Source organism: Mchenga conophoros, linkage group LG8 (genome assembly GCF_057382185.1).
Source record: "Mchenga conophoros isolate Kocher_MC1m ecotype Shallow Benthic linkage group LG8, M_conophoros_male_GT1.1, whole genome shotgun sequence".
NCBI classification, from domain to species: domain Eukaryota; kingdom Metazoa; phylum Chordata; class Actinopteri; order Cichliformes; family Cichlidae; genus Mchenga; species Mchenga conophoros.
Genome location: NC_140533.1, coordinates 20,981,018 through 21,000,478, shown reverse-complemented (window position 1 = coordinate 21,000,478; position 19,461 = coordinate 20,981,018). Strand labels below are relative to the sequence as shown.

Sequence of the window (19,461 nt, the reverse complement as noted above, 5' to 3'; positions counted from 1 at the left end):
GCACTAGACAATTAGAGGAATTTTCATTGAAGTGAAATAGAAACCTTTAAGTATGCTATTAAAATATACTGTAATATAGTGGGATTTGGCTGAGGTAGTGAAATGCATTCGGTCTCTCAGTGGCATACATTGAGAAAGAAGACAATCAACTATACAGCATTTTATAACAATCAAATGACAGAGAGAGAAGCTTTGTCAGTGACATACAAAGCAGGGAAAACAGGATAATTAATTTCAAGTCCCTCACTAATAGGGTTTAATAAGAGGTTTAGGCATTTAGACAGAAGCCTGATGATTCTAATTTAGGGGCAAATTCAGACAGTGATCTTAGGATTGTGAAATACCAACAAAATCACCCTGTTTTCTTTGAGCCCAATTATATACAGCAGTCATTATGCTTCATCAGCAGTTCGAAACATAAGATAACACTGTTGTAACTAACCTGAAATGAATACAACAGCAGTTAAGCTGGGAAACAGGAAAGGCCCGGGTCTTTCTCTCCGTGCTAGAGCCACATTTTTACTCCCTCTGGAAATCAACAGGAAATGCCACTTGAGATATTACTGTATCACAATAGATAGGGCCCTTCCAGTAGGCAAGAAGGAAATACTGATGCTGTTTCTGACTACAGGAAGATTAACAATGCCGTGTTAAAAAGGGGGTAGCAGGAGAAACAGAACACGGTAAAAAATTGCGACGATGTACAACTGGGGAAGTGGACGGGTGTGTGGCATGAAGAGTGAAGTAAGGTGAAGGGAAGAACAATCTGAGAAAAGCACTTGTGCCAGTTTTGGATGCCAAGAGCTATAATACCTTTTGGCAGCGCTTACAACCATGTGCCCAGCTCCAACATAGGCCTTGGGGTGCAATCTAACGCAGGCTGATAACTCAGCATCCACTGCCTCTGTAGAGCCAAGTTATTCCTTTAATTGAAAATCATCTTCCCAATACAACAGGGAAAGAGCACAGCACAGCTCATTACAGGGCGCTGAGTAAAGCCTTGCACAGGGCTTCTCAACAGAGTGGTCTTTGCAACACCTCTGCAAAGCAAACCCTCCTGCCCTTTGCACATATGCCTCAGGAGCCTTTAAACGAATAATCAATGGTAGCACTTACAGGTTGTTTTTACAGCTTATCAAGGACAGTAACATCAAAAATCACTTGTTAAACAACTGTAAGAGATCACAGGATAGCAGTTATTCCATCCACTTAGCCACACTAAAGCAAAGACAGATGAAGTAAACTGGCACAATCCACAAAGTTGTTTTGTTTTTTGCACAACAAGCTATAGCTAATTGTTTCCTGCCCTGTGTTACATCTCTTGTGAAATGTATCCTGATGATGTATAATTACCTTCAAAGATTTGGAAAACGCTCTAACTGAATCATCAAGTTTATTTTCAAACCTCTTTGGCAGCAAAAAATGTGACTTCACCTCACTGACAAGCAAATGAAACAGTGCGTCACCAGATACTAGCCACTGCATCTGGGCCCGCAAACAGAGCACAAATATGCGTGACACGCAACAGGAAATGCCTACAACCTGTTCTTCACACTGTTATTTATAATCACCGGCATGAGGCTGTGCTCTGCTAAAACAGAAGTCAGAGCTCACATCAGCATAAAATCAATACAATGGGATTTCCAATAGATAATCAGAAAATCAGAACACACTAAACAACTGCTATTAACTCCTAACATCAAAACATCAACTACTCGTACAAAAAGCATTCCTGCAGAGGAGGAATATTCAAGAGGTGACTGGTGAATGAGCAGAAACTGCAGTCCTACATTCAGCTGTAGAAAGTAGAAATGCTGTACTTTAGTTCATGCGTGCTTCCGAAAATTCTATCTGCCAAATTGCTGGAAAAGATGAGCGCAATTAACTTCCAGCATAATCCACAGAACCACCAGCTCCACCCAAGGATCGGGTTTAGTCACCCAGCAGACCACTCTGCTCTGTGGTTGCAATACTTTCTAAATGAGCAGACACAGTGTACAAGTTTATTATTATTATTATTAAACAACCAGTGCTGAACAAAGTAAACCTACTTTCCAAATTCGAAAGTGTTGACTAAAATGCTCCAGATTATTTGTAAAGCTATTTGATGTACTGTATATGTGGATACGCTATAACAGGACGTCTAAAGCTTTGTTTTAAAAAAGATCATCATTAATTATGAAATTATGAACAGCTATGCTACTACGTTATTTAAATTATAAAAAGGGAGCAATTGAAGCAAAATCCGAACACAAATTCTTGTACTATGCATTGCGTATTTAAAATAGTTTGTTCTGTTGCCACATTTTCAAAACCCTGTTTTATCCACTTTCACTATCTCACTAGTTACATGGATGTTCAAAGGTGATGGCTTCACAAATGACTAAGCATGGTTGGTTTCATGAGTAGGGGAGGTATTTATAACATCACTCCAAAAAGCTTGCAGAAGCGTGGCTGTTATTTTTTTGGTCCACACACTGTATAAAGTAGAGATAAAATACAACATTTTGAGTGTTCACACATTTTACAATTACTCAGTGTGATGGATTTGACACTCGAGTTGTCGTTTTTGTCACTAAAACTTAACACTTAAAATCCTGTTGTCCTTCTGTGTGACTGACGACAGGTTCTGATTGCGCTTAGAATAAGAAGAATCACATCAATTATAGTGTATTTCTGTATTTCTGAAAAAGTCAGTAGCCTGAATATCCAAGTTCCCAGCCAGAGGTTTTCTGTGGAACACTACCTCCAGTTGGATTTCCCAATCAGATAGTTGAAGCTGCCCAAAGTATCCCAAGTTGACTGAACGTAAAGAGCAGTAAAACTGCAAAAACTTTTACTCTGTCCTGCCGCTGTTGTACATTTGTGAGTCGTAAAATAAGCCGCTGAGAAAGCGCTGACCAAGCTATGTATTAAAGTGCTGCAGCAGTGTTTTTAAGCACCAAAAAAGAAGCACTGCTCTGTTCTGCTAGGGATACCTGAATGGCTCTACCTTGCTAAGAACCATTCTCCAAATTTACTTCCAGAACATTCCAACTCGCAGGTGATGCCACTCCCAGGTGTCTGGAACGTGGCGTTAGCGCCAGAAGAAAAACTTCTCCAGATCCACCTTGGTTGCTTCCACCCCCCCGCTGCCTCGTCAGCCAGACAGGAGGAGCATCTGCAGCTATAGTGAAGCACTCGGCCTATTCAACACTGAAACCTTTTCACAATTAGCAAGAGGCAGAGAAGAAACGCTAGCCCCACTAGTGAGAGCAGCAGTGGCTCCTATTATCCTTACAGCATGAACAATGCGCTACTTGTATAATCCAGCTCCGAAAAACAAGACTCTGCAAAAGGGTTATTAACGGAAATGTTATCAATGAGAGTTTCGATGATAGCTCAGACAGTGTGGGGGGCATTACATAACAGCAGCTTTTTGGATGGCTGCTGAGGAAATAAACTGGTTGGTTGTTCTTTGCTACAAAATGGCACTATTAAGCTTTCATAAAGAAAATGAAAAGAAGCCCAATGACGCACTTTCTTTGGTCAGATGAGATAAAGATAGAATTTTTCTGATCAGATGGAGTTGGTTTGAACCTAGCGTGGGCTGCCACAGCCGATGAATGGTCCTAACAAAGCACAGAGGTAGAAATGTGATGATACTGGGCTGGCTGAGTGCAAAAGGTAAGAGCACTATGGATGTTGGATAAATATACTAGCTGACATAATAATGCCCAGTCTCCGGGAGCCTGACAGAAGAGGAATATTCCAGCAAAGCACAGTCCTAAAACCAGACAACTCCCTTAGTTCAGTAAAGGACAGCTGAAGAAAAAAAAAAAAAAACTGTCTTTGAAGAATGACAGAACTCCTCTCTAACTTGTATAACACTGGTATCCACCATGCAGCAGAGGTGGATGCAGTCTATCATCAAAAAAATAAAGGTAAACATATAAAAAATAGACAATATAAAAGATCTGAAACTCTGTGATGAAAGGTTTATTCGGTTTTGCTGCACGTGGCTCAACACGCTCGCACATCAAAAGCTGGCTGAAAAGTGGCCATGAACAAGAACAGGGAGACGTAGGAATAAAGAAAGATAAAACCACACGAAAAGTACAGACAGTGGCTGCGCTGGATACTTTCATTGTTTTTAACTCTCATCTGACTTCAGCACTTTGTGTGTTAAACTTTGTTCATCTTCAAAGTGCTGCAGTTGGCTGAGGAACCAAGACCCGTTTCTTGCTCCAGTCTGCAAAGCTCTGTATAGACTCTGGACCAACTCGTAACCACGTTCAACTCATAAGACAGCATGAAAAGCTCGGTGCACAATAGACTGCTGCAACTGGTGTTTCCCAAAGTAGACGATGCACGACGATGTCTGTGCAATCAATGTAGTTCTTATCAATTATTGACAAATCCGTTTTACATCACCATTCATTAAAGTTATTGCCTATCATGTTAAACGAGGTGGTCTTTGTTTTGAGTAAAATCACCTCCCTACACTAATAATCACAGTGGGAATATGTAATAAAACCACAACTATTAGAAAACCATTACAAATAAGGCAGTAAACCTCACTAAGGCTCACCATTAATGTTTTTTGTCACTTTGGTTACGAGCTACTAACATCTGCGTCTAAGGTTTTACTTCAAATACACTCAGCCGCATTTAAAATCTAGCAATTTTATTAGATTAGCGTTTCTTTCAAGCAAACTCGAGAATAAGCAGCACAATTGTTTTGTGAAAACGAGGTTTAATGTCTGGGAATAAAAAGTAGAGGAAAGAACTGGAAGTAAATGCAAGACTGTCAGCTCAGTTTGTGTTGAGTATTCTTAACATCTGACCACTCTAGCCCAGGCTTTATCCTGCCAGAATGTAGAGCTCGCAGTTGAGCCGAGGATGTGCCAGCCTACCAGTGGGTGAGCTGACACTCAATGACCTGTCTGTTTCAGAGGGTCAAGCATGGGCTAAAAGGATCAGCTCCCTGAGAGAACTCACTTGCCTGCATCTCAAAAGACAGTGTTTATCTTAAGCTTCTAAGTTAACCACATACAACATACAAGCTGTTCAAGTCTCATAAGCTAAAGCACATTCTCCACTTAACATATTTATCTTACCTAAATAACTTCCTCAGAGTGAAGTCTTCGAGTGATTACAGTGTATTGGCTTTGAGACTTGTAATCCCAGACGCTGGGATTCATTCATGGTGAAAATCACAATGCTCAGCATCTCCGATGCTATCGTGGTTATAAAAAATGTTAGCATTAATGTCAGCTGCAGTTCATATTAATGTTGCATTTGTCACCTTTAAAACGTCCCGCGGGTGGTTTTGCAGGCTTCTAATGGAGGTGTCAGGCATTGATTGTGGTTGCAAACGGGCTGGGGTTTGCAGCAAAAGAGCCTTTCTGTATGGCTGGCATTTGATGAAATGGTCTTTTGTGTGTGTGCATGTGTGCACCCGTGTGTGTGTGTGTCTGGCTAAATACTTGATAAAGCCAGAACCTCGCAGCTCAGATGCTGGCGGGCCCTGGAGGCAGTTTGAGATTTCAGTGAGTGGCAGCTCTACTCTGTGATCAACCTTTAGGGAGTTAGATGAAGTTGTCTCACTGCTGTACCTGACAACTCTGTCTCCTTTTGTTTAAAAAATGAAACAAGACGAATGAATCAAAGTGTCATTTGGCCATCGCATCATTCACCTGAATTTCACAATTTAAAGTCCTTCTCCTGGCACTGATTAAACCCCTAAAGATCTCTCGCTCTTTATCAAAATTACATATTTACAACACAATAAAATCAAATGCTCAAATGTGGATGTCAGCTAAAATAGTACACGTGCTCTATCATACTGCGTTATTACAATTTTTACTCTAAGGTTGTGCTTTACACAATAACAGAGCTCTAACACCCAGAGTAAAGTGAGCTGTCGACCATCTTTGCGGTAGAACAAAGTGATGTGAAATTGATTGTACTGCATTTGCATCCATTTCTGTAAGTATTTGATTAACCAAATGAAGCACTTTGAGGATACAGCTAGACAGACGTATATGTAAGCAGTTCGTATATCCTGAGTCAATGATCAAAAAAGCAGCATAAGAAAGACGGCAATGGTTTTCAGTATTTTAACACTGTTTCACTTTATAAAAAAGATGCTCATTGTATGTTAAGGCTTCTGTCTTGTCCACAGCACAGGCTAAGCTAAAAGTCTAACCCAGTAGCCCACAGACTGGTTGCTCAGCATGTTTTTGCGATGCCACCTGATGACAGTCCCCAGCTAACATGTCCACAATGTTCTGAAAAGCTCCATGTAGGCTCTGAATAGGACCTAGAGTATGCAAAGCCATGCCGGTCCACCTATATGCTAATTATTCTTGATCTTGTTAATGTCAGCCACTCTTGCTGATGGATTATTAAATGTGAATAATCATTAAACAAAGATTCTGTGTAAGACAAGAGTAATAAATAAGGAACACATTTAAAAATAGCACTGAAATAAGTATACATATGTATATTATATATCATATATACTCCAAATACTTCATTTCTGAAAATATTTAAAGTTAATTTAAGTTCGTCAAGAAAAAAAATAAAGGTTTCAATATGTAAAATAAAACGTGAATAATAGGATTGAATGAAAATCAATGAAAAACTGATTAGTCTTAAGAAAATGCCATTTTAAATATTAATATCTATTAAGAAACTCAAACTAAATAGTGGTATTAAAATGACCTGCCAAAGCATTTACAGTCAAAATATTTCCCATTAGCTGGTTACTAAATATCCTTGTGGAAATCCCTGACAATCCTTTGAATTGATTTCTTATACAGTTAATAACTGAGGCAAATAAATGCTTTATACATTATGTTCTATATTAATTTTAGCCAAGTGAATTTAAATGATGTAATAACAAATGTCCACATCAGTAACCTTTGTTTCAAACAGATGTGTTACACACCATTAACCATCTGTCAAGCTAGCCAAAGCAGCACAGCAGGACTCCTTTCAGACAATGCACATGCTGCTTGGCGTGTCCACAATCAATCCTAAGTGTGGTGGAGAACCTGTTTATGTAACCAAGCCGAAGGATGAATCCAAACATGTTCAGCAGCGAGCGTTTGCACGTCTTCGCTGCCTCTGAACGGTTGCCATAAAGTCAAGGCAGAGTGAAACCATAAACCATTTTCAGACATCGAATACTTCACTATTCTGGCTTAATCGGTATGTTAAAGCTTAGGCATAGGTCACTTCTCCTTTAATGATCCTTGTGGCTTTAATTGGGTCATAACCACGAAATACACGGAACAAGTAATCACGCAAAAACATGAACCATGGAAATTTGTTACATGCAATGCATGCCGTCAGAGTTTTACTACCACAGTCACTATATTATGATAGTGACTTAGACAAAAAGAGAGGTTACATCCTATATGCAATTATAGGAAACCATCTATAAACAATGAGATTTAGTAAACTGTAGCTTAAAGAAGAAAACTAGCCTAAAATCTAAAGTTTATCCATTTTCTTAACAGATTATCCATCCTAGGGCTGCGGGAGCATTTCCCAGCTGTTATGGGGCAAGAACCAGGAAAAAATCCTGGACAGGTCACCAATCCAGCACAGGGACATAACCACACACTTCTATACCCACACCTACAGCCAACTGACCATCACCAATTAACCCAACAAGACTGTCTTTTGACAAGCTTGTGAGCTGTATTTTGATGCACTGATACATAATGAACTTCAACAAAGAGCATGAAAGTCCTTTTCAGGCTCATTTAGCCAAAATCCACTTTACAGTCATTAATGAAGCATGTGACTTGTCAGAGACTCTGCCTTCATCTTCACCCTAAAGTAGTATTTTATACACATTTAATTTATACTACAACAGTAGGGCAAAAATCAAATCAAATCAATCAATTTCTATAGCACAAAATAATACAACAAAGTTGACCAAAGTCAAAGGAGCTTGCAAAGAAAAGCGTCTGGACTTCTTTAAGTTGCTTGAAGACGTTTCACCTCTCATCCGAGAAGCTTCTTCAGTTCTAAGGTCAAATGGTGGAGAGTCCCAGATATAAACCTAGTGGGAGTTTCCCCCCACAGAGGGACAAAAGGACCCCCTGATGACCCTCTAATCGCCTGAGCCAAGGTGTGAAACTGGGCGTGGGTCCCAATCAGCCAGAGTTTCGGGTATGTTCATTGTGAAACCTGGCCCCACCTTATCATGCGAATTCCTGAGGTCAGATGGCCCAGGATGTGAGTGGGCGTTAAGGCGTCTGGGAAGGGATCTCAAAACTGGATTATAGATGGCAGAGAGTTGGTGTCGTAAACCCCCGCCTCTGTTCAAAGATGGTCACTCACAGTGGACATAGATGGCTTCTTTCACTCCTCTTTCAAACCATCTGTCCTCTCTGTCCAAAATGTGAACATTGGCATCCTCGAAAGAGTGTCCTTTATCCTTAAGATGCAGATGGACTGCTGAGTCTTGTCCTGTGGAGGTGGCTCTTCTGTGTTGTGCCATGCGCTTGTGAAGTGGCTGTTTGGTCTCTCCAATGTAGAGGTCTGAGCATTCCTCGCTGCACTGTACAGCATACACCACATTGTTAAGTTTGTGTTTTGGCGTTTTGTCTTTTGGGTGAACCAGTTTCTGTCTGAGCGTGTTGCTGGGTCTGAAATACACTGGGATGTCATGCTTGGAGAAAACTCTCCTGAGTTTCTCTGATACACCGGCTACATAGGGGATGACAATGTTGTTGCGTCTGTCCTTCTTATCCTCCCTCGCTGGTGTCTGGTCTTCTTTTCTGTGCCTCTTTGCTGACTTTAAGAACGCCCATTTAGGATAGCCGCACGTTTTGAGTGCTTCCTTTACATGTGTGTGTTCCTTCTTTTTTCCTTCAGGCTTAGAGGGAACATGTTCTGCCCGGTGGTGTAGGGTTCTAATTACTCCAAGTTTGTGTTCCAAAGGGTGATGGGAGTCAAAGAGGAGGTACTGGTCCGTGTGTGTGGGCTTCCGGTAAACTTCGATGTTGAGTTTGCCGTTCTCTTCAATGTGCACAGCACAGTCCAGGAAAGGCAAACAGTTGTCCTTTGTGTCTTCCCTGGTGAACTTTATGTTTTTATCCACAGCGTTGATGTGCGCAGTGAAGGATTCCACTTCTTGTGTCTTGATTTTGACCCAGGTGTCGTCCACATATCTGTACCAGTGGCTGGGTACTCTCCCTTTGAAAGAGCCAAGAGCCTTCCTTTCCACTTCCTCCATGTAAAGGTTGGCTACAATAGGTGACACGGGGGAGCCCATGGCACAGCCATGTTTTTGTCTGTAGAAGCCTTCGTTGTACTTGAAATATGTAGTGGTGAGGCAGAGGTCTAACAGTGTGCAGATCTGATCAGGTGTGAAGTTGGTCCTGTCCTCCAAGGAGCTGTCTTCTTGTAGTCGTTTTCTGACAGTCTCCACGGCCTCCGTGGTGGGTATGCAAGTGAAAAGAGAGACTACATCAAAGGACACCATGGTTTCATCTGGATCCAGGGTAAGTTTCTGGACCTTGTCGGTGAAGTCGGTGGAGTTCTTGATGTGGTGTGGGGTGTTCCCCACGAGAGGCGCGAGGATGGTAGCAAGGTGTTTAGCAATGTTGTAAGTGGCTGAGTTTATGTTACTGACTATGGGTCTGAGTGGGACAGCTTCCTTGTGGATCTTAGGAAGTCCATAGATGCAGGGTATGGCATCCCCTGGGTAAAGGCGGTGATATGTAAGGTGGTCAATAATTTCACAGTTTCACACCTTGGCTCAGGCGATTAGAGGATCATCAGGGGGTCCTTTTGTCCCTCTGTGGGGGGTTACTCCCACTAGGTTTATATCTGGGACTCTCCACCATTTGACCTTAGAACTGAAGAAGCTTCTCGGATGAGAGGTGAAACGTCTTCAAGCAACTTAAAGAAGTCCAGACGCTTTTCTTTGCAAGCTCCTTTGACTACGATGACCTGGATGACTGAGAACCTTCATAGACAAAGTTGACCAAAGTGCTTCACAGTTGGTCAGAGCAATAGCATAAGACAGAATAAAAAAGAAACAGTTAAAAGGAGGGCAGGAAACAATATGACAATTGTTTGAAACCAAAAAAAACATAAGCTAAATGAAAGATGATCAGTGATTATGCTCTTCCAGCAACTTAATGTCTTTTGCACTCTCCGACATGCATGAAAAGTTATTCAAACTCTTTGACACTTAAATGTTAGTTAGACTTAGTTAATCCAGGATTCTAATCACTTGTGGAGACCGTGAGCATGGAGCCTGTCTGAACGACACGTGTAGTTGCTGTATTACCAGTGGAATGCACTAGTGCCTGTGCAGACAAGACACTACGGAAAAAAGGTGATGTAAATGCACAGGGAAGTCTGTGTGAAGCCTCACTGAAACTCTAACACAGGAGTAACTTTTGAGGAAATGTGACCAGGGCACCCATATATGAAAGGAACGCAATTTTCCTAAGTGTTTACATAGATACAAATACAGATAGGCCATTTAAATGTGATGTTCCACAAATGTAACTTTCCTATCACCAATGGCATTCAAAATTTTCAGCAACCATGGGTGTGTTCATACATTTAGCTAAAGGAAGTTTGTTTTTATCTTACTGAAAACGGACATATCTACCAATGTTTATGAAACACTTTCCGATGACTACAGCTCTAAGCTAGACGTCTTTGCGTCCTTGGATAACAAAGTAACATTTGACAAACAGGTATATGTAACAGGCATCGTGATGATTTGTGAGCATCTGTTTTCTCCAGAGGTTCCAGAACAAGTCAATACAGTTTGAACCACACTGGCAAATGGCAATATGACAGGATGCTGATGATTTCTGACTCATCACATTCATACACTCGTTTCATTTTCACCACAGGAACTCCAAGACTTGCAGGAAAGTTCAAACGTGTTAATCAGTACAAATAGAAGTTGAAAAACGTTTTTAATTTGAAAAAATTCAGATGTGTGTAAATCCAAGGTTAACGTTACCCAACCTCACTTTTTCTCCTCCGCTCAACTGGGCCGTCCCAAAGACAGCAACACTTAAAACAAGACGTCGAAGCGCTCTAGCTTTGTCTCGCTGGTGAGCCAAGATGGAATAGCGTGGAACCACTTAGCTATGCACTGATTGAATAGGCCAGCTGTCATTTGTCTTATCCACCATCTCACAGCAAGCCACTGGGGGCTGTACTATTAGAACTGCCTCACCAGGCAGCATGAGCCATAGTTAATATATAATTCCCTTTCAGAATGAACAATAGCAAAGTCGTACTGACCTCCAAAGAGAAACCAAGAGGATGATGGGCAAAGATTTGGCTATGTAACATCATCTAATTAATACTAAGGAAATATAGAGTCAATGAACAATACACCTTCTTTTTTGGGGGGGGGGGGGAGGGGTCAAAAAGCTTCGCATACTACAAAAAGCCAAATAACAGAAATCTACTGGGAGAAACGCTTTATCTAAACCAGATATGAATCATCAGTGTGATCTAACTGGCAGCCTCAAGCTTTGCGGACATCCAGGTAGAGTTGGCTCGCAGAAAGAGGAAGATGTTCTGTTTACAGATCTGTAGGGCAGCTCAATAAATGCAGTACAGCTGTATTAAATGGGGAGAAAAACTTCAGCAGGATGAAGTCCCAGGTGGAGGCTGTATTCTGCATTCCGCATGCAGACGAAAACAAATAATCCGAAAGCACGATGCACAAACTCATAAAATTGGAATTAATGGTGTTAGCTTAGTATTCAGTCTCCAGGTGACTGCTCGAGAGAGAGAGTTGCACACTCCTCAGAGTCAGCACAAATAAAAAAAAAAACTAAAAAAAAAACACTTGTTAGCATACAACCCAACACACACACGCAGACACATTGGTCATGCTGCCAAATGGATAGGTGAGACATAAAGAAGGCATCACACTGCCAAATGAACTTCTACGGTTCAATGTATAGATGGTTTACCACAAAGAACTTTCCTCTTTAGAAAAGGTGAGAACGACGTTTCTTAAATGGAATGTAAATGACTGCAACGGCTAAAAACAGGAGGATTTTTTTATATATATTTCACACCAAATAGCCGCAGCGAGGGCTACGCAAGCAGAGTAAAATATGAGAAGTGAATTTTAAAACATATGGTTGCTATTCATGAAGCAACCCAAACTAGCCTTTAATTGAGGCCATATTTGTCCTACTGCTTGCATGACAATTCGTACACAACGACTGCATCTCTATTTTCTGCCACAAGCGTGTTACTTGTCACTAACCTATTCTAAATAAAAGCAATCTAAGGCTGTCAATCTTCCACGAAACAGTTCAGCTATACCAGTCATACCCCCCACCAGAGCTTAAATTTAGAACTCGGCGGCTTATGTGTCCACTTGTCCTTTTCTGTAAGCGTGCAATCTAACCTGCAGGAATCAGCACTTCCTTTTCCACCAAACCTACAGCTGAGTAATTGCAGTTCACATGCATTTGTTTCTGCTTCGTTTTCTGAACTGCTCTTAAGTTAGATTAAGAGTTAATTTACAAAAAGAGAAGCATCAACACGTGGAAAACATTTCTCAGGAAAGCGCATGCTTTCATACACCATTTGCGCTGAATTCTCAAAAGTGATGTGTGAATCCAGTAAATAGTCCTCCATAGTGTTCCCTGGTTAACTTTCTAGAACCGCAACCCTCTGAAGTCTCTCTTAAGGAACAGAAACATCCACGATGAAACAGAATTAATGAGACAACCCTTGAAATTAGCATCAAAAAGTATTTCCGGTTAATTCATCACAGAAATGGGAGACAGCTAAACAACCTTTCCCTAGGGCCATGTTAAATCATTTTCGAGATGCCACCAGAATAACTAGGCTTCAGAACTCCTCATCCCTTTAATTTATGCTGGGCTGGTTGGCATTTGACAAGGAAAGCACTGTGTACTGAAAATTAGCTCAGGGTCAAATGAGATATAAATGTAAGTGATTGACCTTTCTCCTCTTTTAAGTATGAGCATGGGTCAAAACGTAACTCTACTACTTCTTTTTATTTCACTCCATCATAAAAAAAACCAACCCAAAACAAAACACAAAACTAGTCTAATCAGCTGAGTGACGTCTAGGCAAGTTTGCAGCATTCTGCAAATGCCGCTGAAGCTGAAAACATTGTTTAAAGAAGGAAGTTAATCTAATGCCTCGGGGCAATCGTTATCTTTACAAGAAACAGAAAAAGCTATGTACTCTGCTGCCTGTAGTGAGACAGGGGGAATTCTAGAGGCGTTATTAACATAAAGCCAAGGTGCTTACACACAGTACAACCAGGTCCAATCAAAAAGGAGTTTTGCCCCAAATTATGTCCATATACAAGTGGAGAAAAGATTTAAGACTAGAAACACAGTTATACTCTGCAATAGCCTTGAGCCTCTGGTCATTTTTTTTTTAGACTTTTCATTTTTAAGTGGTCTTGAGCAACAAGGTTTTTCTTTGGACATTAGCTGCTTTTTAACACACTTTCAGTCCAGTCCTTACATCTGACCATTGTCAGAGGATTTCTTTCTTTCTTTTTTGTCTTTAAACCGCTTAACAGTGACCTGTGAATCATTCAAGCATAAAAAAACCTAATTCAAGGGATGAACCAGTGTTGTGTCTGCACATAACAGACAAAAGAACCAATCTTAAACAGTATCTTTAGGCAATTTGTCAAAAGCAACACATAATTTGCTCCAGTTTTTTTTCGGTTGAATCTATGAACAATGTTGAAGATAATACATTATGACAGGCAGGTATTCCCCAAGAGCTATTAGTCTACGTTGTGTGGAGTGTCCTTAAAACATCTGAGGAAACTGGACGAGGGGAGAATAAGAAAACACTGGTGGTTTTGTCCTTTTCATAGAATCCGTTTGATTATGAAGGCTATCAGATTTTGATCCACTATAGCTTCATTTTTCATTCTTCAACGTCTTGCTAATGCAGGAAAAGCATGCCTGGATAGAAAAAACACAACATGCACACTGGCAGTGATGGATTGGCCTCCCCAAAGCCAGAATGTCAACATTATTGCAGCATGGGGGTCATCTGTATATGTATATGTATATCATCCCTAGTGTTTCCATGGATGCACTATGTTTGCACTATTGTAAAATGTTATATTTTACAATATGTGAAGTTACGACTTCTGCTTAGCAAGATGCGATTTGCACAGCATTACTGAAGCTTCTGACACCTAATTCTTTCATAGAAAAGTTTTTTTTCGTCACTGTTCTTTGTGATAATGACCTGTAGTGCTGGCATTTATTACCATGAGATCAGAGAATTATGGTAGAATTAAGGTAGAATTATGGTAACTGTAGCAGAGATGAGAGCAGAAACTGCTCTGAACACAGGTTGAAGCACAGCTGAAGATGAGGTTGCTCTGCTGCATGCTGAGATGGATGCAATGGAGTCAAAGAATAAAACTTAAAAGGATAAACTCCTTCACTCTGAGGCCACTAACCTTGCCACAGGAAATTGAGCCACACCTCCCTTTTTTATTTCCAGATGGGTCCATTAGTCAACTGAAGGTCAGGTGACGAGAAATCAAAGTTTTGTTTGGCAGGTTAGTACAATGTGAATACTCAAAAGAAAGAAATCACAGGAAGTGAAGACACTCAGTCATTAACATACATTATGGCTTACAAAGCTGCTCCCTGCTCACTATATTAGTTACATATGTTTAGCAGGAACTCTTAAGTGCACAATCCTTTTAGGAGGACATGTTAGTGCCCTCAGACAGTAACCTGGAACCTCTGCAAGCAAACATTCACCTTATTAACAGAGATCAGCTGTATAATTCGAACCACATAAAGGCGTAGTCTAACTTTATCTTGGTAAATTAACATTTTAAAGACTCACTTTTGAATTTTCTGTAATGTAATGTCTTAACAATGTTACCTATAAAGAGTCCACTTTATCTAAATGATAAAAAGACATCAAAAGTTAGTGTTTGCAGTATATAAATCATTTTCATGTATATTCATGAAGAATGATTCACCTTTCTGCTAATGGTCTTAATATCCCGAGCATTAGATTTGTTGTACAATCATTTTTTCAGTTTTTAAAAACACCTTCACATCCAGTTTGGTGTGGGTGTAGCTGCTGCTGCTGCTGACAGACTCTGGAGGAACAATCACATTGAAATATGCCACTTCAGATGTGTTCACACTATAAGCCTCAACCCTAACGCAAATCATCTGTTCCCCTTTGTTGACAATAACAATGGACCAATCCTGTAAAGCTACTGATGTAGCATTTTTTTCATCACCAAAGTAACACTTGTTACCAAGAAGACGATAAGAGCGTGCTGCCCAAACAACTGACCAGCTGATCCTGAGACTAGAGCCATACTGCTATAAAATTTAAGAAACCCACACATTATCATTACCCAACACGGATATATTACTAATATATTACTAAGTTTTACATGCAACAAAAACGGCTGGTTTACTAAAAAGCTCCTCTGGTTTTGTTCCAGGTTTGAAGTGCTTCGCTTTCCACGCAGTGAAGCATAACGATGAGCAGAAAGCTATGCAATATGACACCGAAAAACAAAAACAAATGAGAAAAACAAAGATTTATTTTGTTTCTGGTTATTATTGACACAAATCTAACATGGCTTTATACAAAGACTTGCTTGCATAAATACTGTAACGTGAATCGACCAGTATGAGGACAAAAACATGCGTAATCACTGCTATGCTCTATGCAAGAAGACAGTGCCATTCATTATTAATGCTTTTGTGGGAAGACAAAAGGAGACACTTTTCCCACATACACAAACAAAGCAGTGAGACCATTATGAGAGTAGTAAATGGTGTGAGAGAAAAAAAAAAGTTTTGCTGAAACAGAAATAGGTCCTCAGTGAGCGCTGCTAGCATAAAGTGTCTCACCGACTGCTCATTAGTGCTACTTGGTCAACACATAAAGTATTAAAAGTGCAATGGCTGTGCACCCAACCAATACTGTGCAGCAGTGAGGTGGCAGCTGCTTCTCTTTTTACTAATGACTCATCCACTCTTGCATTCACTGAACCCTGAGAGAATTTTCTCCATGGCTTTTGAAGAATCTCAACTTTCAAGAACCGTTGCATATTTGTGACTAAACAGACAAGCATTAGCATCAGAACTGTAAACTTGTCACACTTCAAACGGACCAAAAAAATAGTGCTTTCACGTAACTGGCTGAACTCATCCATCAGTCAGCTTCAGTAACCCTCATACAGCTGCAAGCCCTCAGTCCCACTAATGGACATAGCCAAAAGTAATTCAGTATGTTGTGGGACATTAAAAATAACAAACTGGGGCACTGGTTTGGCTCACTGGGCAAGCCCAGGCAGCCCAAATGCAAGGCCCAGGTTCAAAATCGCCCCCAAGGACATTTACAACGCAACTTCCCCCTGGTTTTCTTCCAGCTTCCCCATCTTCTCTCCACTGTCCTTACAAATAAAGGCTAAAATGAAAGATTTCTAAAGAAAAAATCTGTCCTGTGGCACAATGAGCAACTTTAATCCATCAAAACTCAACAAGTCATGCAACTCTTTTCTTATATTCTGTGCATTACAGATTTCATCTTACCTCAACTTCCTCATGGTGGTTTTTTATTTTTATTGTTCCCTGTTCCATCCCACAGTCAAGTGGAATTACCAAAGAAATTTCAAAGCACTTCTTTTTTTATATTGCACACCTGGATAGGTATTATTCAAATGTATCTAAAGCCAAAAAGTAAACATGTGAAAAGATGTGGTTTGTGCCATTAGTGTCATTTTTAAAGGCTGCATATTAGTGCCTAAAGCATGGTAAACCTGGTAAACAAAGACAAAAAACATATCAGTAATATAATTCTAACATCTCCTGGATGTATCTGATCAAGCCTTTTTCCTACAGGAAAACATAGCAAACGCAGCCCTTGTAGCAGTTTCCCTTTAAAGCTAAGTTTTTCTGCATATCATTCATAGTTACAGTTACTTTTTGCGACGAGGTTCGATACTGTTGAGTAAATCCCCCCTAAAGGAGATGGTGGAAGCTAAACGGCACAATGCTCTTCAGCCAGGTTTCAAACTCTTAGATGAGCTGACAATAAGCAACTAACAGCGAAGGCTTTCCCTGGTACAGAAGACGAAAACACAAAAGCAAGCATCAAACTTCACAGTTACAAGTCCAGCGTAGCCTGAAACTAGCTAGTTAGTTTGTAGCGGAGGCCCCATAACACAGGAAACACCGCCGTACTAGGCGCGCCTCTAACAATTCCCAATCCACACACACGCGCACACACACACACAGTCCTCTTCCTCACAAAAGACAGACAATCCTTGTTTTGCATTTCATGCAAACCAGCTGGCACATTCCCCACTCGTAATATTTGCATTCCACTAGCTTTTGGCAAATTTGACCACGAGATCCCGCGTACAACCCCACGGATGGGAAAAACTCAGCCGTTCGCTTTCTAATCACAAATCTTCCCTAACTTGTTCAATCTGAGAGCAGAGAGCTAGGGCGAGCTAGCGATGGAGCATGCAAGTTTTCTTACGTACCAACTCCATACTTTTCCTTTTTAGTGGGCACCCAGCGAGACATTCTCAGTGTCGAGGCTTCCTCGAGTTGTCGCTCAGCCTGTTAAAAAAGGTCCAGACGTGACCTCTTGTTATTAATGTAGACTTCTTTTTTTCAGTTTTCTCTGAGCTTTGGGGAGATACTCCGAGCAGCCATTTTCCACCAGTGACAGGACGCTCCGCAAGGGGGAGGAAGGGAACACAACTTTTTCACCCTGCAGGCGTCCTGTGAAACTCGCGGCGCTGGTCGTGCTGTGACGGACGCTGCTACATGACTACTGAGCTGCATGAATGATTAGATGATTGCAGGTTAATCTGCAAGGGCGTAGAGGTATTATTATATCATAAAGTAGTTATAATTCAAGGTTGATGTTAATTTATTTTTTGTTATTTTGTTTCAATATCCACATGACGTGGCTACAACGTTTATGTTAATATAAAAAATTTGCTAATTGTATAATGCAACATTATAAAAAGCCATCTGAAGACTACTATATGCAAATGTTATAAGAAAATCAACTTTACCAACAGGGGACTGAATTAATAAATGCGATGATAACTACAGAAGACTAAACTTAATAATAATATCACTAATAGTGATAGTAACATCCATTTGTGTCAGGTTTAAATAAGTGCTTCATGTGCTTTAGAGAGTCACTGAAAATAATAGAATAAACGCACAAATTAAACATGCTGCAGTCCTAACGTTTAATAGTTGACTGTAGCATTGGGAGACTTTTTTATTTTTATTTTGACCTTAGAGTGCATGGTGTTGAGGTAAAACACGTTCACAAATACACACACTATATTCATCTGATTGACTCGACCGCAGGTTTAAAATACATGCGGTCAGCGTTGGTTTCCTTCCTTGTTTGCGCTTAATGCTAAAGGCGACCGTGAGATTTCTGAGTAGCAATGCGCCGAATTAAGCAATAGAAGTGGCCTCTTAACCTCCTAAGACCCGAACTCTTCCACTGCATGCATTTTTAATTTGTCTTTGATATTTGGTCACATTGGGGCCCGATGAATGTAAAAACAAAGAATTACCAGATTTATTTATTTATTTTTACCTTATTTTTGTTATTAATAAAAAATAAGAGCCACATATGAGGATATTCATTTAAAATTGTGATAGAACAGTAGCAGTATAATGTCCTCATAAGTGGATACCAGGCCCTTGTAGAGCAAAATTCAGTATTTTGGTGTAAATAACCCAAAATGTGACGTCCCCATATGTGGACGCCAGGTCCTAGGAGGTTAAAGCTGAGGGTGCTAAACAGATGATACAGAAGTGATGAGTCTGCTTCACACGCTCGAATCTGCTCAGCTTTATTTATCTTTTCTGCACAACTGATGCATCCTACTCTTAGATGCACAAGTCTCCCAACTTATGATGACCCTCCCACGGTTCACTATCCCACAAACACTTTTCTCCATCCCCTTTGCTTTCTCCCTCCTCTTCAGGTTGTCATATTAAAGTCGTGCCAGCAGAGGGGGCTGCCGCTTTCAGACTTCTTCGCCTATGAAAAAAGTTGCCTTTCGTCTATCTGGTCAAATTCTGTCTTTTACTCAGTTGAGTTTTTCCATTTGTTTTCGTGTTATCTCCCAGGCTGAGCAGACAAAATTATGCAAATTGCTTCAAATCATTGCATTTTCATTCTACATGCGGCTTCTCAGCTTAAAAACGTTCCCTCAAAGCAGGCCATTGCAAATGATAGACATGACATCTCTGTCTTATCTTTGTCTTTTTTTTTATACATTTGGAAAATGTAATTCCACCCAGTGATACTGAGTTGTTTTGAAAGCCATGTAGGGACTGGTAATCCACCGAGAACAGTGAAATTCATTAAATGTCAAAGTGGGTGCCAGTTTTCTTTTCTTTTTCTGTTTTTTGTTGT

The 19,461-nt window shown here is 40.4% G+C and overlaps 1 protein-coding gene across 2 annotated transcripts in view; it reads right to left on the bottom strand.

Annotated features, from left to right (window-relative positions):
- The window catches only part of dock1 (dedicator of cytokinesis 1), a 196,043-nt gene extending 178,288 nt beyond the window's left edge, over positions 1–17,755 (bottom strand). For both annotated transcript variants that reach the window (XM_085284890.1, XM_085284891.1), the window contains exon 1: positions 17,546–17,755. In XM_085284890.1, coding sequence (XP_085141016.1) covers positions 17,546–17,588 — 43 coding nt within the window. In that variant the 5' untranslated portion in view covers positions 17,589–17,755. The remainder of the gene's footprint in view (positions 1–17,545) is intronic.
- Between the last annotated feature and the right edge of the window lie 1,706 nt (positions 17,756–19,461).